This window comes from Barbus barbus (assembly GCF_936440315.1).
Source record: "Barbus barbus genome assembly, chromosome: 41".
Lineage (NCBI taxonomy): Eukaryota > Metazoa > Chordata > Actinopteri > Cypriniformes > Cyprinidae > Barbus > Barbus barbus.
The window spans coordinates 648,259-675,000 of record NC_136719.1 but is presented as its reverse complement, the minus strand read 5'-3'; the positions used below and the strand labels follow the sequence as shown (position 1 = coordinate 675,000).

At 38.6% G+C, this 26,742-nt stretch overlaps 1 protein-coding gene across 1 annotated transcript in view; it reads left to right on the top strand.

Moving 5' to 3' along the window:
* The window catches only part of LOC306860604 (uncharacterized protein), a 29,185-nt gene extending 4,015 nt beyond the window's left edge, over nt 1-25,170 (top strand). The window contains exons 3-15 of the mRNA XM_079402380.1: nt 5,219-5,420; nt 7,802-8,008; nt 10,526-10,700; nt 14,903-15,275; nt 16,340-16,499; nt 16,597-16,665; nt 16,743-16,880; nt 18,751-18,889; nt 19,028-19,505; nt 19,625-19,766; nt 19,887-19,976; nt 20,084-20,279; nt 20,365-25,170. Of these exons, the coding sequence (XP_079258506.1) occupies nt 5,219-5,420; nt 7,802-8,008; nt 10,526-10,700; nt 14,903-15,275; nt 16,340-16,499; nt 16,597-16,665; nt 16,743-16,880; nt 18,751-18,889; nt 19,028-19,505; nt 19,625-19,766; nt 19,887-19,976; nt 20,084-20,279; nt 20,365-24,185 (6,190 nt within the window). The 3' untranslated portion in view covers nt 24,186-25,170. The remainder of the gene's footprint in view (nt 1-5,218; nt 5,421-7,801; nt 8,009-10,525; nt 10,701-14,902; nt 15,276-16,339; nt 16,500-16,596; nt 16,666-16,742; nt 16,881-18,750; nt 18,890-19,027; nt 19,506-19,624; nt 19,767-19,886; nt 19,977-20,083; nt 20,280-20,364) is intronic.
* Nucleotides 25,171-26,742: the final 1,572 nt, after the last annotated feature.

Below are 26,742 nucleotides of genomic sequence, written 5' to 3'. Positions count from 1 at the left end.
GAAGGCTAAATTGATCAAACATAGGCTATGATCAGCTCATGCCGCTGGCCGCTTGGTCGTTACTTAAAAAAACCAAAAACTTATAGGCTATTTAACAAACAAAAATGCTCCAAACGTTTTTTCTAAATTAACTTAATAAAAAAACAAAACGAAATATAATAATTTTGCCATTACACACAAAACTGAACTATTTTAATAGCCGAAACAGTAGTCTAAACTCTTTTAGGAGAAGGGGAAAAAAAGACCGGTAATTCTGATTAGCTGTCGGACGTGGGCCGGGCTAGGGCCTAAATTTGAGGCCTGTGCAGGGCTCTAATGGCTGCATTAACACTTGGCATTAACATGTGATCACCGCGATCTGATCAAGCAGATCGGATCATCAGGACACGGTGTGTTTACACTTGGCAACATTAGCTGACTTCTCTATCTGGATAATTGATCGGATCTGTCTTTCCTGCACAATATTTAAATTAGGGATGGGCATTTTTGGCAATTTCTTATTTCGATCATCGATAGGTTTCAAAAACGATTAATTGAGTACTCGGGGGGGGGGGGGGGGGGGGGCTTAAACCATGAACACGATTAGATGTTAGATTATGATTATGATGCAGCAATGTTATTAAAAAAGAATAGCTGCCTGAGGTGAAGCTGACCTTATGCCAATAAAATGAAACCCGTTCTATTACACTTTCTATGATATTAATCAGATAACTTGGAAACATAATATAAACGTAACATTACAACTTGCCTCTACACAAAAGGATGCATATGCCAGTGAACTTTGTTACGCACTATAGTGAGAGAAAGAGAGAGCGCGCTCCCGCCGTGATGCGCTTTCAACAGTGTGCTGAAACACGGACAAGGACAGGATTCACTATAGATTTCACATTCTATAAAGTTCTCATTATAAAGCTTATGTCATTAATGTTTATGGCAGATTTGTGCTATATTTTCATCTACATTATCAAGTGATTCCTAAAATCGCCCGCATGTTTTCAAAGTCATACGAAGTACGAAAACAATTTTAATTGAAGTATGCCTACTGTTGAACAAATATGACAAAAAACATCACTGCTGCATTATTATAGGATGAGTATTTTTGAAAAAGAAACATCTAAAAGCAATATGACCGGCTCAAATAACTCGTATTTCAATGTTGGGCATTGCATGTGAGCATGAAACTAAACACTGGAAATATGCAGTGCATTCAGCATGTTAATAAATGTTAATATCCCAACGCATCCTATATTAGATTAATCAGATATATATAACCCAGACATCACTACGTGACTTCGAAGCCAAGCTTCTCTCTCTTCTCACGTCTATACTTTGATCCTCCTGCTGTTGCAAGCTAAACAATCAGCTCAGGGTGCCGCCCAAAGTGCTGCTATAACCAATCAGAACATTTTTTGTCCCACGATCATCGTTTCCATGATCGATCATCGCTGTCACAGCCGAGTACTCGATCACCGTTGCACATCCCTAATTTAAATAAGTCTGCAGAGAATGGCCGGTGCAAAGTCAGCCTGAAGTGGTGGGTTTTCTTTTGAAAACCATTTTCAGTCGCGGGACATTTTACAAATCAAAGATAAGTGTAGGAGTCTCCCTAGCGCTCCACACAGGTGTTCACAGCGGTCCTCCAGTCCTCGCGTATTTTGCAGATGCCGGCTCAACATCGTGATGTCTGTCAGCCATCGGTCTATCGGCCCAACCCTATTAGGAATTATGGGACTGCTGAATGATGAGCTTGACCAATCAGAATGAAGTATTCCAGAGCGCTGCGTGATAGGTAAACATGATAAAGATGAACATTAAAAGGATAGATCCTCCAAAAATTTTAAATTTGTCATCATTTACTCACCCTCACGTCTTTCAAAACTTATATGTGCCTTGGTTATAGTTTGGGTTTATAATTGTGGAGTAATTAAAGGCATAGTTCACCCAAAAATGAAAATTCTGTCATTAATTACTCACCCTCATGTCGTTCCAAACCTGTAAGACCTTCGTTCATCTTCGGAACACAAATTAAGATATTTTTGATGAAATCCGAGAGCTCTCTGACCCTCCGTAGTCAGCAACACAACTGCAATGTTCCCAGACCCAGAAATGTAGCAAGGACATCATTAAAACAGTCCATGTGACATCAGTGACCCAACCGTCATTTTACGAAGCTACGAGAATACTCTGTGCGCAAAGAAAACAAAAACAACTTTATTCAACAATTTATCTCCTCAGAACAGTGTTGTTCACGTATTTGATGCTCTCTAAAATGGCAGCAGGGTGATGCAGAGGAGATGAATTGTTGAATAAAGTCGTTTTTGTTTTTTTTGCGCACAGAGTATTCTTGTAGCTTCGTAAAATTACAACTGAACCCCTGATGTCACATGGACTGTTTTAATGATGTCCTTGCTACGTTTCCGAGCCTTGATCATGTTAGGATCCTTGCTGTCTATGGAGGTTCAGAGAGCTCTCGGATTTCATCAGACATATCTTAATTTGTGTTCCGAAGATGAACGGAGGTCTTACAGGCTTGGAACGACATGTGGGTGAGTAATTAATGATATCATTTTCACGTTTGGGTGAACGATCCCTTTAAGTGTTTTTGTGGAAGAGGTGTGTCTTCAACTGCTTCTTGAAAGTTGTGATGTCTGACATGAAGTTTAGCAGCTTCATCTAAAGCTCAACAGTGTTTCTCTGAGAGTAACAGTCCAGTACAAGTACAGGGCTCGCAAAATGTCTAAATCCCTGGTATCCCTTCGGGCAGGTACTCTTCAGATTTTGGTAGCCCGAAAATTAATTTAACTAGCCAAATAAAATAAAGACCATAAATGTCAATCAAAACCATTGTCAATACACAAATATCAACGAATATCAAGAAAAGAGTTTTATTTGACTATTTACAAGGTATCTGCAGAATTCTTAAAAATCTATTTAAAGCAATTTGAAACATTTGAAAATCTATTGAGCGGACACTTCTGTCTCCTGAGCAAAAGCATTGTTTACACCAGACCTGTACAGCACGCACACAAAAGTGTGTAACTTTGAACTTTAATGTGCTGTTTATATTTGATTTGACCCTTGATGTCACTATATGATGTATATTTTAGGTTAAAGAGAAAACATGTTTACTGAACAATACACTGCAGTTCAAACGTTTGGATCAATAAAGTTTTTAAAGAGGTTTCTTATGCTCATCAAGACTGTATCTATTTGATAAAAATACTGAATATTATTTCACAAAATAATAGTGTGAAATATTATAGCAATTTAAAATAATTGTTTTCTATTTTAATATACTTTAGAATGTAATTAATTCCTGTGAAGCAAAGCAGTATTTTAGAGTCACATGATCCTTTAGAGTCATTCTAATACGCTGATTTATTATCAATGTTGGAAACCGTTCTACTGCTATTTTATTTTATTTTTTATACAGTTTTTTTTGGGACCTGTGATATTTTTAAAATACAAAAAGTTAAAAAGAACAGTGTTTAGTCGAAATAGAGATTTTGTTACAATATAAACTGTTCAAAAGTTTGGGGTCAGAAATGTTTTCTTTCTATTTTAAAGATACTTTAAAAAAGTTTAAAGAAAGTTAAGCTTTATTCAGCAAGGATGTGTTAAATGGATAAAATTGATAGTAAAGACTTCTATTGTTAGAAAATATTTCTATTTTGAATAAATGCTGTTCTTTTAAACTTTTTATTAATCAAAGAATCAAAGAAAAAAGAAACCGGTTCCAAATAAATATTAAGCAGCAGAACAGTTTCAACACTGATAATAAATCAGTATATTATTATGATTTCTGAAGGATCATGGGACACTGAAGACTGCAGTAATGATGCTGGAAATACAGCTGCAGATCACAGAAATAAATGCTATTTTAAAGTATAGGTATTAAAATAGGAAACCAATATTAGAAATTGCAATAATATTTCACTATATCACTGTTTTTTCTGTATTTTTGAAATGAATACAGCCTTGATGAGCAAGAAACTCAAAGTCAAAGACTCAAAAACAAGGTCAATTGTTTATCAGGTTTATAATATAGCCCTAACATAATATATTATCAAAACGAACTATTTAAACTGATAGAACAGAATAGAACAGAATAGAAACTGAAGCAAAACTTAAGCTGAGATCTGTAAGTTAAATATAAATCCGTGAACATATGATTCTTCTATATCTGTGTAAACATGGTTATGAAGTACAGTTTGTACAATACTCTTGTGTGAGACTGAACATGTTTCAGAGTTTAGTTACCCATACTCCTCTATTTTCAGCACTTAATCAAGCCACTCTTCTTTAATACATGAGGATGTTTTATTTCAGATGTCATTGTGTTTGTGTTGTCTCTCGTGTTGAGCGCACCGCAACCATTGAAGTATTGAGTTTCTACAGCGACTCATTTGGTGCATATCGTTCTCTTTCTATGAAACCGGCTCTAACTCTGTCGTGACATCAGCTCTAGAGCGGTTTGCCCGAGCATTGCTATTCTTTCCCTTTTACTGCGGCATTCAATCAAATGGCTTCCAACTCATTTGTGTGCGCGAGGCACATTATTTCTTTTGCGCGGTCGCGCGCGCTCAGCTTAGAGGGAACATTGCGCGGGAACCCTGTATTTAAGGCCCGTCGGGCAGGACAGTGATACATTTTGGTAGCCCGACTGGAAAACACAATAGCCCCGGGATGTCGGCTAGCGATTTTGCGAGCCCTGAAGTATCAGTATCAAACATGTTACTTTTGGGAATTCGGAACAGGATTTATGTATGATGATTTTTATCATACACTGTTCAGAGCACAGTCAAAACACAACCTCTGTTTCCGGTGTTTTCCAGCACTCATGTGGCAGCACTGTCCCAGGGAGGGAATGCTGTTACTGGCGATGCTGTTAGTGGTGATGCTATTGTGGCAGGTTTTTAATACTGAATTTTCACTTATACTTCACCTTGTTGTGACCCGCATTATTATTTTAGATGTGTTCGACTGAGTTCGTGCTAGTAGGCTTTTCTATTGTTTTATCCAAATGTGGTTAGTTTCTGTGATGAGCCAGGAGAGAAGATTGATTGTGGATTTCAGTTTGTTCTGTTTCTCACTCAGCATCTTATTTGAGTTTGGACTTTATTCATCAAGCTTCTTTATGAATTGATTGAAATGGTAATGCATATTCATAGTGGTCAGATTTTTCAGCCCCTGCCAATCTAACGGCTCCATCTGTCAGGTTGATGATCTGCTGTGACTCCTGCCGAACGTGGCGTCATGTCGACTGTGTCGGCGTCGCAGAGACTTGCAGAGATGAGCATCTCCTGCAGAGGAACAGAGAATACGTTTGTCCCTCATGCTCCGATGACCGGGACGCCACCAGCAAGAACACGGCAACCAACCGTCTCAGCGAAAAACATGAAATCGACTCAACTCATGTGGTAATTTTCTTTTTTCTGATTATCTGCTTTTGCGTCATTCGGTATATTAGAATATGAACAGTGTGTGTTCTCCAGACCCTGATGAGGAAAACCACTACAATGTTAGCCGCTTCTACAAAAGGAGCCTGTACTGTTCTCCATCAATAACGTTTAAGAAGTGCATTTCTAATAACAGTCAGTTGAATTCTCAGTTTTATCAAGTAGGGTTGTGATGATAGATGATGGTGTTGTGTATCGATGATAGGCAGAGATATTGCCTGTTGCTGATGCCTTTGACGATAGCAAGACTATTATTTCTCTTATTATTATTATTTTGGGAAGGCTAGTAGTCGTTCATTTTAAGCAGTAGTCGACTTAGTCGCACGTTTGTTAATAAACTATTTAAATCATAATAATGAGCCTTTTAATTGCCTACATACCCTAATAAGCGCTCAAAGCATGCAAAAAAACGGTTGCCACAGCACACCAGCAGATATAATAATTACGAATGTGTCAGGGAAAAACAGCAAGGAGACTGCATTAATAATTTATTGATAAACTACTAGTGCTTTCTTTGTTTTCAGTTTAAGAGATGAAGTCGGCGACAATGACTCGTCATCTTCGCAGTACGGGATGCGCCTGTATGCATGTTTCATACGGATAACAAAATCTGAGAATATTTGTCTTCCATTTGAATTGTTTCATTTGAAAGTAGACATTTCACTCTCTATAGATATATTTTTCATATCTGTAAGGCAAGTATACACGGAGTTTCGGAGAGACCGAAACGGCAGAAAGCGCATCCTATTTGCTTTAATTTTCCGAAATTCAACGTTTTGTTGTTATTCTGAGTGCACACAAATAAACGGAGAGTCTTTACAGATTTGAAAGATGTATTACTCATATCTGAAAAATGTTGGGCAACCAAGCTTCTTCTCATCGACTAACGGTTAATCAACCATTAGGAGGCAGCGCTATTATTAGTCAAAAATAGACTAGGCGTCTATCTTTAGTGATGCAGATAGAGAGTGATGGGACGCTTCAGAAACATGCTGCGGCGCGCCTGGTATAAACACAAGCATTGACTAGAGAGACCGAGTCAGAGCCGTAACGCGCCGCAGACGTCTGCAGTGTAAATAAGAGATTTATTCATCATACAGTGTAGATAGCTTCACTGATTTTAACGGGTGTTTTTTAAAGAGCATATACTCATGCTGGACTGAGTCAGTGATTATGATCTTTGGTAATGTAAATGTTCTTTGCTCGTTTTCTGTAGCTGCTTTTTGAATAACGGAGGAAATGTAAGCAAAATAATTAGTAACTTACAATGTTTCTATAAAATGTTATAAAATTCTATAAAATTGTTTTAAATGAGTGGGACTTACATACCATTTGTCTTTGTCTTTAGTATCCTTTTACTCACTTATACACTTTACTGCACTGCACAGCACACGGACACTTTATCACTGACATACACTTTACTTTTTATAGAATCTATATAGAATCATATTCTATTTTTATTCTTCATATCTATTTTTATTCTCATATCTATTTGTTATTTTATTTTATTGCTAGTTTATTTCTGTATATGTTTACTGTACTTTTTCTATTTGTATTTTTGTAAACTTGAGGTTTTTCTTAATTTTGTTGGACAATTTGTTGGACAGTCGTACAATACATTTCACTACATGTCGTACTATGTATGTATATGTATGTGACAAATAAAATTTGAATTTGAAATTTGAAATGTTAAATACAAATTCAGTCATATTGAAAACATTAGGCTGCTTTTAGCCTTACGCTGGAGTTGGTTCACTTTCCGGCAATGAAACTAATAAATAATTAAATAAATTAGCACGATAATATTGTGTATCGCCGATCTCACAGGCTTACGATGACAATTGAGCATATTGCCCAACACTATTATCAAGCAGGCATTGTGTTTGGCAAGATTTAAAGGAATGGTTCACACAAAAATGAAAATTTACACATCCTCATGTCGTTCTAAATCTGTATGACTTTTTTTCCTTTTGTGCCGTTTTGGTTTTTCTTAACTCATTTTAAGATCAAACACATTCCACGCTTTCCTGTCTGATTAATCCATGTCTCTTCATCGAGTTGTTAATAACTTTTAAAAAATCCTGCCAACTGGAAGCTGTGTTGATTTCTTTAGATATGGACAAAATAGGATCATTTTATAGTACATAAGACAACAATCTGTATGATTCATTTGAAAACTACTTTGTGGACATCTACAAGATAGGTCATGATATAAAATCGCCAGATCGCCGCCCCCTACTCCTCCTAGGGTTTTTATGCAATTGTCACCAAACTTGGTCAACACGCATAAGATTCTAAATTGCACATGGATTACTTGATCTAATCTGTGTCTTGGGTCTCAGATGGAGATTAAGCAGCCGGTGGAGGAGGAGATGAAGGCGGCATTACCTAAATGCATTGGTCCAGGCTGCAGTAAGGACTCTCTGCCAGAGTCAGTGTACTGCGGTCATCAGTGTATTGTGCGGCACGCAGCTGCGGCCATGAAGTCTCTCTCTGAACCCAAAATTGAGGCAAAGCCTGGTGCCCCACCAGCTGACCCGCCTCTCAAGGTAAATATTATCATAATAAAACTGTACACAAGCTTTAACTGGTAAGGTAAAACACTTGCTTAAAACACATTGCATAATGTCTCTAAATGTGTTGTCTAGGTTGACATCAAAGGAGTTCTTAAGTAACTTCATCCAGTTTTAATTTTTTTAAGGAAATGCAATAGTTATTGACATATGTTGGTGATATATCACAGTATGGTTGGGTATATGGTACCTACTGAGAAAAAGACATAAACACAATACAGTATGACTGAAATGTTAAAGTGCAAAAAAAATCTTATTTTTTATCAAATCTACAGTTTTATCTTTTATGCAAAACTGTTAGCAGATTTTTGTCTGATACCCGAAATCAATGAACAAAAGTATATTTTATCTGACACCCAAAACTTTATTAAATAAGAGTCTTTTATCAGCCTGAGAGGTTGACAGAGGAAGCTGTGAATTAGCAGAGAAGCAGGAGACAAAGTAATGATAAAAACTGAGCTGGGGTTATTGAATAATACTGCATATAAAAGCCTTTTCAGCATTTAATTAGGTTAAACTAATGAGGTGAAATCATTTACAGATATAAATATAATATATCTAAAGTATTTGCTTGTTCTTCCGATATTGTCGGTCATTAACTCTTTCCCCACCATTGATGAGATCTCGTCAATTAAGAGACGACGCTTCCCTGCCAAAGACGAGTTTTACGGCAATCCGTGTTCTAGGTGTATTACGGTAAGGAGCGCATGCCCTGAATGAGTTACGGGTCTTCTGGGTGCGGATACAAGACGATCGGCATAAACGGAAGATCAGAGAATATGTAGATTGTTTTGACCATTTTGAATCTGATCGGGACGAAGTGGTCAGTGAGGGAGATGCTTTACAGACACAGAAACATCTCTAGTTGTGTCGTGGCTAGACCGATAACCCGTCGATCTGCATATGTATGTATGTGTATTTATCACATCCAAAATAAAGGTCTTTGTTTACATAACATATGTTTGTATACTGTGTATATTTATTATGTATAGATAAATACAAACACATGCATGTACTGTATATATTTAAGATAAATATATTATGTTTATATATTAAATATATTTATATATAAGAATCTGAATATATAAATGTATAAACGTAAATCTTTTCTAAGTATATACTGTATGTGTGTATTTATATGCACATAATAAATATACACAATACACATACATGTAAACAAAAACTTTTATTTTGGATGCGATTAATCGTGCTTAATCATTTGACAGCACTTATATATATATATGTGTGTGCGTGTGTGTGTGTCTGTCCGTCCGTCCATCTGTCCGTCCCGTCCTGTCTTGTCCTGTCCTGTTTATTGAATGCAATTTCCATGATTCATATAATTATTTACAGGTGAAAGAATATGACATCTGAATGTATTCTGCTTGAAAATGCACTACTTTGATAAAAATATTTCTGTTGAAACCTCTCTGCATTCAAGTGGTGATAAAACATGAACACATGAAGATAGAATAAAATAGTTTTTTGTTTGTTTAAAAGCAGAGGCTATATTTTGATATATAATATGTTCATATATTCATAGCAGAAAATATTGTGAGGGCCGTCAAATCTGGCGGGTGGCTGGCAACTGGAAAGAGTTAATGTGTTTTTTTTTTCTGATTGATTTGAATTATTTATAATTTGCTCCAACACTATATTTTATAGACAGACTAGAGGTTTTGTAAGTAATAAACCTGTAAGAACTGTTAGCATCAACTTGAAAGGGCAAATTTACTTCCTTTGCTGCAGAACAACTATAAGTTGGAAAAAAAGAAAGGAAGTGTGTGTAAATGCTGTATTTGACTATTTTCATGTGAACTTGAAATGGTTAACAATTTCTTGAACATAACATGATTAACCAAACTTATTTATTTGATTATATAATGTGAATAGTGCATAATCTTAAATATTCTTGTTTTTGTTTTTTTTTAATAAAATGTGTTTTAGACTAAAGGTTTTAAATCAGACTTTGAATAACAGATATACGGGAGGATTTACAGACCCTACTGAATGCCTGTGTGTGACAGAGAATATTGTAGTGGTTGTTTACCGACTTGAAAATCTCCAACATTTATAGCAATAATTCACTTTTTTTCTGAAAGCTAAGAGCAGTCAATGCAGAATAAGCTGTCATACACTCGAAGTGAAAGGGAGAAACACTTCGGTTGTGTTGTGAGACTGGTTTGCTGGAGCTACACGCATCTGATCAGCGCAGATTACTCCACAAAAGCAGACAACCACAGATGGTCCACATGTATCTCAGCCGTGCCGGCCTCGGCATGCTCTTCTTTTATAAATATATATGAATAGTGAAGTGTGACAGTCATCAGCGAGAGAACGGTTGATGAGTGTCACTTTAAAAAATGTCATTTAAATGGAAAAATAAACATGAAATAAAACTGATTAGGTTGTGGAATCGCATCACATTTCGGATCTATTCAGTTTTTTACTGTAGCTGTGTACTCAGTTCACTCTTATGCTTTCACATTTCAGAGCGAGAAACGATCATTTCTTGCAAAGCTTTTCAAGGTGAAGATCAGTAAGACGCCGGCACAGGAAGAGCGTGTGAGCAAGCAAGAAACGGATGAAGAGTCTCCGTGTTCAGCTACAGTGGTTGAGCCTGTACAGTCCGCTTCACCATCCACTCCTGCTCCAGATTACAAACCCAGTATGTATCATATACTCTCCTCACAGACACAAGGAGACACGCTATCTCTCTCTGTGAACGCAATTACATTCTTAAACCAAATATGGTTAAGCTGACAACACATGATGTTAACTGAGAAAATATATTGCACTCTTCAACTCTTTCTTGACCCAAGAAATTATAAAGAAGTGTTGTCTTGTGCAGCCGCAGGAGGTACGGTCTGCAAACATGAGGAGAACGAGTCGCTACACGTCTCCTGCTGACGCTTGGAGTACATGTATGTGGGTTTTAAGTAGGGCTGCCCCCTAATAGTCGACGAGAAGAGGCTTGGTCGACCAAAATTTAAGTAGTCGCTTTTGTCGCAGAAAATAAATGAAGAAATCCAGAGGAAGTGGTGAAGTCAGGCAATCCGTGACGGACAGATCGTTAACGGCTGGTCTGTGTGGTAATACAAGACATCCAAACGCTCACCTGTCATTCATCCACCTCAAATATGGCTTATCTGAAATACACTCACCTAAAGGATTATTAGGAACACCTGTTCAATTTCTCATTAATGCAATTATCTAATCAACCAATCACATGGCAGTTGCTTCAATGCATTTAGGGGTGTGGTCCTGGTCAAGACAATCTCCTGAACTCCAAACTGAATGTCAGAATGGGAAAGAAAGGTGATTTAAGCAATTTTGAGCGTGGTATGGTTGTTCGTGCCAGAAGGGCCGGTCTGAGTATTTCACAATCTGCTCAGTTACTGGGATTTTCACGCAGAACCATTTCTAGGGTTTACAAAGAATGGTGTGAAAAGGGAAAAACATCCAGTATGCGGCAGTCCTGTGAGCGAAAATGCCTTGTTGATGCTAGAGATCAGAGGAGAATGGGCCGACTGATTCAAGCTGATAGAAGAGCAACTTTGACTGAAATAACCACTCGTTACAACCGAGGTATGCAGCAAAGCATTTGTGAAGCCACAACACGCACAACCTTGAGGCGGATGGGCTACAACAGCAGAAGACCCCACCGGGTCCCACTCATCTCCACTACAAATAGGAAAAAGAGGCTACAATTTGCACGAGCTCACCAAAATTGGACGGTTGAAGACTGGAAAAATGTTGCCTGGTCTGATGAGTCTCGATTTCTGTTGAGACATTCAGATGGTAGAGTCAGAATTTGGCGTAAACAGAATGAGAACATGGATCCATCATGCCTTGTTACCACTGTGCAGGCTGGTGGTGGTGGTGTAATGGTGTGGGGGATGTTTTCTTGGCACACTTCAGGCCCCTTAGTGCCAATTGGGCATCGCTTAAATGCCACGGCCTACCTGAGCATTGTTTCTGACCATGTCCATCCCTTTATGACCACCATGTACCCATCCTCTGATGGCTACTTCCAGCAGGATAATGCACCATGTCACAAAGCTCGAATCATTTCAAATTGGTTTCTTGAACATGACAATGAGTTCACTGTACTAAAATGGCCCCCACAGTCACCAGATCTCAACCCAATAGAGCATCTTTGGGATGTGGTGGAACGGGAGCTTCGTGCCCTGGATGTGCATCCCACAAATCTCCATCAACTGCAAGATGCTATCCTATCAATATGGGCCAACATTTCTAAAGAATGCTTTCAGCACCTTGTTGAATCAATGCCACGTAGAATTAAGGTCAAACACAGTATTAGTATGGTGTTCCTAATAATCCTTTAGGTGAGTGTAGGTTTGTAGTAGCAACTTTACATGGCCGCTCAATCTGATGTTAATCTAGAGAAATGTGCGCTGTTCTGTGTCTGTGTGGAGTGACAGATGGAGGCGCTGGTGCGCTCACTTGCTCTTAAAATACTCCGTCAGTTTTGGTCATACAGATAAGAGTAATACATCTTTCAAATCTGTAAAGACTACATTTATTTGTGTGCACTCAGAATAACAACGAAACGTTGCGCTTTTGTAAAATAAAGCAATCAGGATGTTCTCTCCATGTATACTTGCCTTACAGATATGAAAACACATCTATAGAGAGTCAAATGTCTGCTGTTTTTCCCTGACACATTCATATCGTTACTTCTGCGGTGCGCTTCAGCACTTATTAGGCTATGCAGGCAATTAAAGGCTCATTAATGATTTAAATGGTTTATCAATAAATGTGCAATTATTCGACTAATGCTTCAAATGAATGACTACTAGTCAACCAGAAAAATCTTTAGTTGAGGGCAGCCCTAGTTTTAAGGCTTTAAAGGGTGGTTCACCCGCAAATGATTTTTCTTTCAAAATATATTTTTTGTGTTCAACAGAAGAAAGGAATTCATGCAGGTTTAACACAACTCTCATAATAGATGGAATACACTAAGAGTCAAATACACAGATGATAACGTCATTACTGGGAAATAAACAGATTTTGTTCTGAAAAATGTTTGTAAACACGGCTTTCTTGCTGGGTTATTAGCTTGCACACAAATCTGTTGATTTATAGTTATCAGCATGTTGGTGTTCATGTAAATGTGCGCTCTGTCTCTCTCTTGCACACACACATACTCTCTCACACACCTCTGCTCAGCCCGTTTTCTCAGTGTAGTAACAAACATTGGATGATAATATTTCAAGGTCAGTATTTACACAGACAATTACATTTTTCAAGTAAAAAAAAAAAAACTCTTTATAGGGCAGTAATCTGGAAGGCTGTTGTGGTTTGGCGTTTCTGGTAAACTGATATATTAAGTGAGATGGGCCCAGTGCGCAAAATAGGACAGGACAAAACATACATTTGGTTCAATGAAATGTTGTTTTAGGTTCTCAGATTTAGACAACTGGAGTTGCTTTACACTGAAAATGGTGCATTTACATGGACCGTTATATCAGGCACAGTAAGCATCACATGTTTCTGCACAGCTGTCATGATTCTGAACAGACAATAACAGCAAAAACTGATACTGATTTATACAGAAGCATGAATAAAATGAGTCCTCAAAAGCAAAACTCTAAGCAAAGTGACAGATTCTTCCACCTCCTTTTCACCATTTACAAACCACATTGTGCAAGCTTTGGATAAATCGTTGGCTGGTTTGGACGCAAATATAGTTATCATGGTTATTAGTTGTCATTATCGTTCTTGGTGTGAACGAGCCTTTATTCACACAGATGAAAAAAAAGAAACAAAACATGAGCAGTGCATTTGTACAGGCCAATCAGTTATTTCACCAAAATATATGATTCATTTTACTGCCGTGTGTGGTACGTTCACAATCCTGTGCAGCACAACATCATTAAATAATGCCAAAATAAACGTGGACCCTTGTTGGAGTCAAGTAAGATTGAATTGTCGAGCTACAAATATTGTAAATAGTTTTATTGCCAACACCTACACTGCCAAAACATTAAACATCAGTATACTAATATATCAGTTTAAGTTACTGATAATTATATAGTGTGCAAACAAGTGAAAATAACAATATACTGTATATTAAAAAGGCCTTCATTCATAAAACTTTAACATTTCATACGAGTATGTTAAAAACTGACCTTCCCAAAACTTGTGTATGTTAAGTGTGTTAATAAATTTCAATCTTTCATAAAAATGGTGTTAGCGTAATCCCACCCATGAAACATCTCATGTGATCAAGAATGACTGTTATGTTGAATAAAGGTTATTCACATATGTAACAGCTAATGAATCTACATAGAGGTTTCAGAGTCATTTTCACAGTCCATAGTCAAGATGTGAATCTGAAAGATGTGATTTAATTAAATAATTCCACACTCTACCGGTTTGATTCATTTACTGTGAATCGAGCTGTTCTGAGACACTGGGCTGCGTTATATCAAATTAATAAATGAAGACCTATATTAGTACTGTAATTTTGCAGAAAAAATAAATGCATTTTTATTTTCTATTTGTTTTTACTTTTACAGTATTAGAATGTTTCTTTTATATCACAATATCGAAATCAATGATCACAAAATCAGGAAGCTTATGAACACCCTAAATTGTCAAGTTTTTCCCAAATCTTGAAGACCTTAAAGGATTTCACATGCGCGTGCACAAAAAAAACTTGTGTAAAAATAAATCTTTCAGTTTTTTTAAAATATATTTTCTGTATAGTCACACTCCCCAACAAAATCACCCTTTCACACTAGCACTTTTGGGTTCGTTAGGATTATGTGAGCGCTGCATGTGAATTTCCTGATTTTTCTATATTCTTTTGGTGTTTTATTTCTTTCTCTTTGTTTCTTTCAGCCGTTAAAGAGAAAGATGAAGTTGAGTGCAGTACAAGCACACCACAGATCCAACCTTCAGATCTGACTCCGGGTATTTGCTCTTCTGAAAAAGCTCCTGCTGCCCCACTAGTTAAGAAGTGCACTCCAGGAAGAGCAAAGAAAACCATGCCAGGCTCTCCACGATTGGAGCTTCTGAAAGGGGCTCTCAGTAAAAGTCCTTTATCGATTCCTAAAAAGTCCTCTGAATCCAAGGCCCCTGTAGAGTCCAGCGAAGCCGCAGAAGTGGTGACCTGTGGCCCCTGGGCAGATGAGCCCGCTGTGGCCCCTCGCGCCTGTCCTCTCCTGATGAGACAAAACATTCGCCGCTCACTGAGCACACTTCTCTGCAGAAGGTCAGAGAAAGCTACCTCGTCTCTAGTCATGTCTTCATTCAAACACTTCATTTTCAAAAACAAAAATCCTGTTATAAATGTTGAACTGATCAAGCACTAACAGTCATCATCGGCATCTGTTTCTTGTGGAGTCTATAGAATCATACATAGAGTAGTTATAAAAATCTTGAACCTTTAACCAACAGTTAGAAGATTCACTTCCAGAGCCAATGCCAAATCGATTTTGTCAAACTCCCAGATCGCTCATTAGGTGTTCAATAAGTCTGGCTCAGCTCATCATGGATCGATCATGTTGCCAAAAAGTCATGAAAAGTTTTTGAAAAGTCATGAAATACCAAAGTATTCTTGTATAAAGCTGCAACAATGAAACTGAGCACACCGGTTGTATCTTCACAGCTCTTTTGTGAATGAATTAAAGCAGGTTTAGTATAGTGCCACCTGCTGGTCAAGAAATATGGAAATGAAACATAGTAGTTTGGCCTAACATCATGAGACTGATCTTTTAATTTATTTCACGAGGCATACGGAGTCAAAGGATACCTAATGTTCCTATGTCGGCCAAATTGAGTGTCAACAATTTACAATTTTTTGTAAAATAAAAATTAAAAGCTACTATCCTGCAGAGTTTAGCTCCAATCCTGAAGCAGCTAATCACAGTCTGGTGGATTACTAGAAACTTCCAGGCAGGTGTGTTCGGGCAGGTTATTCATTTAGCACATGCTTTCATCCAAATAGAGACTTGCAAATGAAGAATTTAGAAAAGTGCAAGCTAGAACAGGGAGGTATAAAGGAATAGAGAAAATTATGTATGTATTTCTTTGTTATTAGTAATAACAATCTCTGGAATGCTTTGGCATAACTTGGTGTCATAGTATGCCAATATTGTAATCTCAATAGGGTGGCAGTGTCACACATTAGTCAAGTTAAAATCAGTTTTGTTGCATTATAAGTAATTATTCTTATGGTTTTAGAGACCACTTTGCCTAAAATCATTCTATATTCAGTCCATATTTTACCATTTGTGGTAACAGCTATATTAATAATCCTGTCGTTGTCTTCATCAGGTTCAGTCAGAGTGATGATTTGGAGATTTCTGAGAGTGAAATTGAAAAGTTGGCAGTGGACATGGAGAAAGAGATGTTCAATATGTGTTACACAACAGATGAGGAGTATAAGAATAAATACCAGTATCTCGTCCTCACCTTGAAAGATCCCAAAAACAAGGTTAGTTTGGTCAGTTTACTGTGTACACAGTTATTCTATTGAAATGTTTTATAATGTGTGGAATCATGGATTTATTCTGATGGCGTATTGTTTTCAGGAACTGTGTCATCAGGTTTTGAAAGGAAACATGCCTTCAGTGAAGCTCATTCAGTTGAGTCAGCAGGAGGTGAAGTACTGTGACGTCACAAACAAATTCATTTTAAGCCAATGTGTAGCATTTCAGTTCTTGACTGATTTTGACAGGAACCCGCTGCTGATGCACTGCTTCAGATCTCTGTGAAGAAGGAACCGTCCCTTTTTTCTGAGGATGTGGAGGAACCATCTACTCCTCCTGAGAAAGTGATGAGCGTAGACACCACGCCGAGCACAACCACTCCTTCAGTGAGCTGATGCTTAGTTTCTTACATGTTTCAGGGAATCATAACCTTTATCATTCATCTGCTGCGCTCTAGCTGGGGTTTAGACATTGCAGATCATCCACCACAGCAATCTTAGGGTGTGTTCACACTGGCAGGTTAGATTTGATTTGAACAAGTGTGAATGCTGCCATCCGAACCTTGGTACGCACCAAACGAGTGGGCTGGGACCCCTTGAAAAGCTGAGTCTCGGTCTACTTCCAGACAGATTCTGGTTCAGTTCGACTGAAATATGAACACAGCTTGGACCAAAATGTTCCCTTCTTGTCATGGAGCTGTGACGAGCAACATAAACTTCATAAACTTCATATGGCCTAGTTTGGTGCAGTCTCCCTGCAGCAGATATTAATTTGTGTGTGGAATTGAATTGCTGATGCTAAACTTAGTTTAAAACTTTTTTTTTTTTAAACCACCATATGTACATACAACAAGCACATTTAGCCTAGCACACAGCGTTGCTTTATTTCAGTTCAGTCACAAAATATAAAAGTAGTCCAGTCAGGTTGTGACTCCATGGCCACCCCTGACCTAAGCTTGGACACCCCACTCAAAACTGCAGTTTCTCTCCCTTTTTTTCCTGACAAGAAATGCACCTATTAAGACATGGAACTGCCGTATCTCTTTATGACCACATCAAACAGCAGACTTTTCAGACGCGTACTTCAACTTCACCTCAGCGCCAGGTGTGAGTCAAACGAGCGCGGAAAGGAACATGTGCCAAATGAGCTTCAGTAGATCAACAGTGAACTGCGGTCTTACGAGATGTTGTTAGGCTATATGTTAGTAAAACAAACTTTCCTGTCCTGACAGCTGTTTTACTGTGCTCACGGCGCACACTCTTCAATTTTACGTGAATATAAGGCGCACGCTCTATATCGCTTCATCATAAATAATGCACGCAAGAAACTGAGCATACAAAGTAGTTCTGTCATCAGTTAAGTCATGAAATTACCAAGAAGGCGATTAGTGCATGCATGTATAGCATCACGTTAAAGAACTTCTCTCAAATGCATGTACTAAAATATTGTGCAATTCGAGATCACAATATAAGGCGCAAGCTGATGTTTTTATTTTTTTTTATTTTGTAATTGAATGCACAAGTAAATATGAACACAGTGCACTTATACTAGAAAACATACGCTATTTTGTATTTTTTAGTTTGTAAAGTACAAACGAAAATGAAACCATTTAAATGCATAAAATAACTCATTTTACATTCTGGCATTTAAGTGCTGTTGACTTCCATCCTTTTTAATTTTTAAAAATTTTTTATTAACCAATTCTTATCACTATCTGCATGTCTCATCAATGAGTATGCAATGACGGAGAACAAGCTTTTGGGGGTTTTGAGGACCAGAACCAAGCTGACTGAGCGATAAAGCTATAGTGAGCCCCTTTATTAAAATGCCTGGAGGTGAGGAATAATGCGCAAGTTGTCATATTCACTCAGCATTCCTTGATCTAATTCACAAATATCTCAAATGCAATGTAGTAGAAATTAATTGTATTCAGTTGTGTTTTAGGCACTAAAACAGTCCAATACTTTATAGTTGTTATTTGAAATGATGAAGATTTCTGTGCCACCCTGAGCTTGCTTGCTGGCTGGCCTCTCCCTGGCCACCCCTATGAAAACATCCTGGCTCCGCCACTGGAGTCTTTAGGTTCATTGTTAAAAATGACACCACAAACCAGAACTAAATGTGTAATTTTCTATTTTGGTCAGGACCAAGTGAACCAGAACACATCCTTATATTAGGGCTAATTCCCTTCACTGGCTAGAGCACAGTGGCATTTCTGTTCTTCTCTGAGCGATCAAGCATTGTGTCTACCCTTAGGAGGAGAAATCATCTCTGAAGCTGCCTCAGGCGAAGGAAATATGCGTAGGTGCTCCAGATGTGATCAGCTGCATGCTGAAAGACACTACAGCAGAACATAAGCGCCATCTCTTTGACCTTAATTGCAGGATATGTACAGGTATGACCTTCGAAAACAAACTTCACACGCACTGCTTGTTTACCTGGAAATTTAAGAAATTGTAAAAATCGTTATAAAGTTATGCAATTATAATTTATTTACAGTACAATTTGTTACAAATGAATTTCTTACCTGCAGGCCAAGTATCCACTGATGATGATCCCGAAACCAAGAAACCCAAGATGACAATGACCAAAGATGAGACAGAAAAGGAGAAATCTTCCTGTGTTGTTCACATGATCGATGAAGCGTTGGGTTCCCCAGCGCTGGACTCTGATATAATCGAGTCCCCTGCTTCTCCCAGTGGGGAGGACCTAAACTCACAGATACCCTCGGCAGATTTCTCTCCTGTGTTGATTCCTTCAGTTCCCACTGTGTCCATCTCAAGAAGAGACCCCCGTAGGGCACAATACCGACAAGCCCTGCCATCGTCTGCCGGCCCAGAGTCTGCCTCAATCCCACAGCAGCATCCGCACCCTGTGAAGAACGCACCAGAATCTCTGAAAGAGACGCATCCACCTCATGTGTCCGTACCTTTGCCCGCTCCTATGCCAAAATCAATCCTCATGAAACCTTCGCCAGCTTCACTGGACATTTCATATGGTTCAACGACAAGGTGCATGCAGACAGTTTTGTCAGTTGTCATTTCAACAGTAACCAATACAAGCAATTGTTGAAACTTACATGGCACAAATATTTTATTGATTCTAATCAAGTGTTTCTGTCTCTTTCAAGGCTGGCAGATTGTGATAAAGGAACAAAACAGTTTTTATCCAAGCAGAACATTTTATGGAAAGGCTTTCTTAACATGCCAACTGTGGCCAAATTCGTCACAAAGGGATACCTGATTTCTGGCTCTCCTGACTTTCTAAAAGAGGTTAGCCTTTTAAGCTTAACTAAATGAAAGTTAAAATTGTGTTTATTAATTATTTTCTTCAAATATGCTGTATTTGAATGTGGTCAGTGGGTGTTTAATATGTGCATTTTCACTGTTCAGGACTTACCAGACACTATACACATAGGAGGAAGGATATTACCTCAAACTGTGTGGGAATATGTTGATTTGATAAAGACATCAGAGGCAAAGGTAAGACCGTGACTTCAAATTTAATAATAATAATTCTGATATATTAATTATATTAAATGCGCATTATTAAGGTTAATGCCCTATTTGCACTATTTCTTTGAATGCAGGAGCTGTCATTAATCCGCTTCCATCCATCATCTGAAGAGGAAGAGGTTGCATATGTTTCTCTGTTTTCATATTTCAACAGTCGTAGGAGATTCGGGGTTGTTTCTAATATTTGTAAACACATCAAAGATCTTTACCTCATTCCTCTGAGTACAAAACAGTCCATCCCTGCGGTGCTTCTTCCCATAGAGGGACCAGGTATATCACGAACAGATGCACACTGATCGGTTCTGACATCAGACTTTAATGATTTTAACCTGTTTTATGTTATGACTTCTCTTAGGGCTTGAACAGAATCACCCGAATCTCCTAATAGGTTTAGCAGTCTGTCAAAAGCCGAAGCGTCCCGAGGGATTACCACAAGATGTTGGCGAAAAGAATTCTAGGTCCTTGATGTGTTCGGATGCGAAGGGAACCAGCAATCCTACCTCACTAAATGATCCTGGACAACATAGCATAAAGGCTTGTGATGCTGACATCTTCCTCAACTCAAATCCTGCTGGATCTTTACCTTCAGTTGGGTTACCAGACCCATCATGCTCTGCCAGCTCTCTATGCGCCCCATCTTCTCTCCCTAGCGTGTCAAATGCCACCCAATCTGTCACTGTGGGCCCATCCAAAGACTCCACCAATACCACCCCACTTCAGACCATCCTTAACACATTATTTGGACAAAAGAAACAACCCTCAGATGTCACAGAGTGTAAGATAAGCTCATTAACAGATAAGGTTCAGATTTGTCCACAGACTTGCAAAGATGATGATGCAGTGATATTGGGTGATGACAGGCCTTACGATCCCGAGGAGTATGATCCAGCATGCTCTAATGGGGTCATGGGTTCCTTCAGTCCAGCTGAAGTTTTGGAGCCTAAAGGTCCATCTTCAGTGGCTGATGATGATAGACCATACGACCCTGAGGAAGAGTACAGTGCAGTTGCTAATGGTGTTACTGTCAGAAATAATACACCGAAAGCATCAGAGGCTAAAAACAAGGAAGAGACCTCTACAGTTACCAGTGATATAGCTTATGATCCAGAGGACGAGACGATGTTTGAGGAGATGCAAAATTACCTCACAAGTAAAGCTATACCTCACAAATCCACCGTCTGTGAAAATAACACGTCACATTACAAGGATAACACCTCAGTTACAACATTATCTGAGCAGCAAAGAATTCTAGAAGAGTTGAATAGGCAGATAGAGGAACAGAAAAGGCAGTTAGAAGAACAGACAGAAACTCTACGCCTACAGAAGGAAGCAGTTGGTGTTTCCATGGCCCATTTCTCTGTTTCTAAAGCTTTAATGTCACCAACACACTTTGATAGGGATGAAGAGGAAAGCATAGAAAACGCACCCTACTGTCCAATAATTCATCAGAATAGGGATCCACGCATCTGTCAAAAAACTAGCCAGGATATGCCATTTGATGATGCTGAATGTGAGGCTATAGATAAAGAAAGTGCAGAGAAATTATTAAACACAGAGGAAGCCACGAATGCAGTCCTGAACAAATCTTTTACCACAAAGAAAGAGAAATTAGCCTCTGATAAAGCAATACCCAAGGAAGGATCACCAGACACTAAAAGCGCACAGCTAAAGAACACTAAATGCTCACACTCAGAGTACACCCACAAAAATCAAGGCAGTAGAAGGTCCACTCTGAGCACCTATAGGTCATCAAGGAGCAGGTCACAGCACGAACACGGGTCATCCCACCAAGACAGGGCGTCTTCAAGAGCATCGCGTGCAGTTAGATCCTCTAATGACGTCTCAGACAAACACCATAGAAGTAGACACTCTGCAGGGCATCTCTCTAGGGGAGGTAACAGTGACAAAATAGGAGTGAACTCAAGGAAAAGGCCTCATCACCATCACAGAGACTCATCTTCACCCCCACGGTATCGAAGGAGACGTCATTATTCCCCCGTCTCGCACTCAAGCAGGAGAGACAAATCTTCACATGATGACAGTGACCAGTCACGCAAGACTGACCTGTCAGAGCATATCACTAAATCTTCACATGAGTCTGGCCAGGTGCCAGACAGTGATAGCATTCAATCTGCGTACCCATCAGGACGGAGTGTTAAAGTGGAGGGTGAGGCTGCTAATTGCAAAGACAAGCGTTTGGCAGAAGTTCAGAAAGGTGGTCCTCCAAATACAAAGCATGAGGCTGATCAAAACCAGGGACTTCAGACGTTCCAAAATCCTGGGGAGGGTCCTTCACAGCCTCTGTTAAATAAGTCAGTTGACAAAAATCAGCCACTTTCTGTCCTGTCTGAAATGAAGAGGGAGAATTTGCCCCCGAGTCAAACTGACTTTTCTAAACAAGGAGCGCTACTGCCTACACCCTGCCACGGTGCTACTGACTTACCTTTACATAGAGACTCGCCAGCATTACAGCCATCTGTGATCCAGACAGACATGTTTCACCATGATACCCAGCCACCACATAACCAAACAGATCAGTTTTCTGAGCCTGGCCAGATTGATCAAAAGAGAAACATGCCATCGATGCTAAAACCAAATTATTCACATAATGAGACAGACAAATTACATTCAGGAGATTACCCTCAAAGAGCTTTCCGTTCACAATACAGAAATTCATCACAATCTGACACGGATCAATTCTATTCTAGAGAACTGCCTCAAAATAAAAGAGCAAAGTTTATGCATGATGCAGACAGCAACAGTCAACCTTATGTATCTCACAAGCAGGAAGAATTCTCCACAGGCAAGTTTGTTCACCAAAAACATCCAAACCGCAGGCTCAGAAGGTTTCCAGTGGAAGCGACAGATCAGGTTCATCAAAGTCAGCAACCCAGACCTGACCAGTCACTTGAATGTAACTTTGAAGAACCTGAAACCGCTGGATTATGTCACAAAAAATACACATCTCATAAGCAAGGGCAGAATTTTCATGAGGATGAATCTGTCCAGTTTCATCAAAGAGAGTCACTGTTAGGACCTCCTCCTGTGCACAAGGGCAATTTCAGACCTCCTAATCCTAGAGAGCACTTTCACCCTTCCACCTTTGATAAGTGGAAGCCTTTGAGAGAGCGTCCGTCTGGAATGAAACAGAGAAGTCCTGAATTTGCTCAGCCTAGGGATGGTAATTCTGGTACTTCTACGAACTTTGGACCTAGGGGCCAATCCTCAGGTTTTGTGAGGTACGAAGCCCTGACTAAAGATCCTCAACCCAGAGGACCGTTTACAGAAGAGATATTTGAGAGTCCGGGACCTGCTCAACCCGTTGGATCAAAGGACCCATCTCTAAGACAACGTTGTTTTAGGCGAGGTAGGGGTGGTCACAGGGGTTCGCGTCAGGTCATGCATGATAGAATCCATCTAATGAATTCAACTAAACAAATGAGCATTCCTAATGTTGAAGGGCCATTGGAGAGACAGATTGACGCCAGAGACTCGCGCACAACCCCAACCAGTAAATCTCATATGCCACATCTTGCTGATCCAAGTGGATACGCACAAGATATCTGTGAACTACAAAGCCCTGACTGCCACCAAACATCTGCAGAGGATGCAGAAGACAGAATACGCACAGGTTTTTCAAGACCGGCTCCATCACACTCTCAGGACCCAGCACATGGGGCAACGCATAGCCGGTTGGAAGGACAGCAGTATACTGAAATCAAGGGTCAACCAAGAGGGCTTCAAAAATTCAGAGGACGAAGAAGGGGCATTGTGGGCCCGTTTTATGTCAGGGATCATAAAAATAATGCACAAGCAAGGGGACCTTGCTTTGATTCACCACCACAATTTTCGGGCCAAAGAGAACCATCTGTTGATTTACATAGACGGAGAAGACCTTCACCTCGAAACTGGGAGGGTTTTGACGATCATAATGAAACCCATTCATCTGATTTTCCCGACCATTCCACTACCACGCCCACTCACTTTACGAAACCACAGCATCAGCATTTGGGGCAGCCACCTACAAATTTGGAGAGCCGGCTCAGACAGACTAATGTACGCCCTTTACGACTATCAGGTCCACTACTCCCCACTCCTCCCGGAGGTCCGATCAGGCAGAACCTTTCCCGGGGACACGGGCACAACTCTCACAATGAATGGGACTGCTTGATATAAGACAAGTCATATCATAAAGGATGATAGTGGACGCTGTATTCATGAAGAGAAGCCAAGCATCAGTAACTGTTTTAAACTTCTGCAAAGTGTAATTCAGGAGGAACATAGAGTTGAGTGTGAAAGTAGACCGGAAGAACCTTGAAGGAAAATGATGAAGAAGAGATTTATTAAAATTATTATTATTTTTTTTTTAATATAGAGGAAATGTAAGAGCACTTGGCTGCAGACTATATAGAAATGATAGGAGCAGGTCTTGCAGTGTTTGGCTGAGTAGTCATGATTTAAACTATGGGGTGCTGTACAGTTAATATAGATGGACTTCAGTTTGCAGAATGTTCAGAATTAGAATGGATTGAATGAAGAAAGACAATCCCTCTGAAACTTTAAATGAATATTTACCAGTTGAAGCATAAATAGACCTTCTTATACACCTGTGTGTGTGTGTGTGTTCGTGTGTTCGTTTTCTGTTCTGGAAAGTGAAGCAATGAATGTCAGTCAAGCAGTTTTTGATAAATCTGTTTAAATTTTCTTGAAAGGCTGAAGGTTTGTTCATCCTGCCATACCAACTGAATTACTTCAACTTCAATGTTTTGGTTTGTTTTGTGGAAGCAGGACATGGTCATGTTAACTACTGACAAAAGTTTGTAAACATTATTTTTTTCTCTTGCAATGAAAAAAGTTCTCGAGCTATAAATAGCAGTGTACATTTGTTCATAGGTTTTTATGTCATTTTCTAAATGTACATTTGTAAGTATTCAGAACCTCAAAAGATGGAATCTTTTGGAATGTCCACTGATTTCATTTATTAAAAACCTGACCAGTGCACTTCATGGCCTCTTATTGTGTCCCTCTGCCCAAAATTAAAATTGTGATCACTTACCCTTACATGGTTCCAATACTTTGTTTTTATTCTTCTGCAGAACACAAAATAATATATTTTGTAGGACAATGGGAATCAAGCAGCATCGGAACCGTTGACTTCCATTGTATGAACAACAACAACAAAAAAAAATGAAGAAATAACATACAAAAATGCACACAATATACAGTCAAATCGACTTTATTTTATAGCGCTTTTAACAATTCACTGATTCTTGAGAAGTGGGACAAAACAGTGCAATATTGAAAAATAAAACCTTGTACTCAGACAAATGAAATATTTTTTTGTTTGTTACATGTATAAGCTATGTGCTGGTGAAAGGTGCTTTTTACCTTGCCATCACTTATTTTGTAATCAAGATGGTTTTAACATTTCAAAGAACATTCTCATGTTAGCAGACAGATTACATTTGTAACAGTGATGGTGTTGACAAAATGTGACCAACAATTACTCAAATATGATCAAAATATTCTTCTGACGGAGTTGACGAAAACCTGAATTTGTCGTCATTTAAATACATTGAATCAATCAATTACTGTATTAAAACAAACACAACGAACAGTATGTTAATGCTTATGAAGCTTTTTTTCAAGATTCAAATTAAAGCATTTTGATATATCATTGGAACACAACTGATCAGTTTTCTCTCATCTCAGAGCAGTATGTGCGCTGCATCTGCTTTTAAACAGTTAAACAATTATGTGTTACCGCTATCCATTTACATTCACCAGGATTTTAATATTCACATTTAAACATCTTAACAAATTATCAGAACACATGATCAGAATACAAATGAACTCTTTTATGTACAGATCTTTTATCCAGTGCCATGTTCCCTCAACCCTAACTCTGCTACAAATGATGACTATCAATCCACAAAAGCAATATATGCAGTATATTTAGTATTTATACATTATTAGAAAAAATATTATTATATTAACTATTGTATAGTTAATATAATGACTTGAAAACCACAAAAATATGATGACTTCACTTCATGCTGAATGTCAACTCCATCAGACAGAAAATCTTACGGTGTTGACAAATTTAGCATTTCTTTCACAAAACTAATGGAGTTCATCTAGTAGCCCTTTAGTTTTCTCTGTTGATGCTAGATGCCAATAGAACCTGCTTCAGGAGAAAAAAAAGATCTAAACGTTCAAATAATTTCCTCAGAAATTGGAAGATGGTGTTGACATATGGTTGTGACGTAGGAAATATTAGTCACATTTAGTCATTTAGCAGACACTTATCCAAAGCAACTTACAAATGAGGACAATAGAAGCAATCGAAATCAACAAAAGAGCAAGTGCTCTCAATTAGCTTAACACTGGACACATAACAAGGGATTTATTATTATTATAATACATACAAAGAAAACAGAACAGAGCAAGCTAGTGTTTTGTTTGTTTGTTTAAAGAAAACAAGCAGTTGGTAAATGAATAGAGTGCAAGTCTAAAAGAGACTAGTTTTTTAAAGAATAGAATTAGAATAAAGAGTGCTAGAGTTAGAGGGTCAAATAAAGATGGAAGAGATGTGTTTTATAGCTGATTCTTGAAGATGGCTAAGGACTCATGGAGGGAACATTTAATGTGAAAGTCTGTGAAAGTGATGAACTTTAGGATGAACAATAAAGTGATGTTCAGCTTCTAGAGGGCATATAAGTCTGAAGTAATG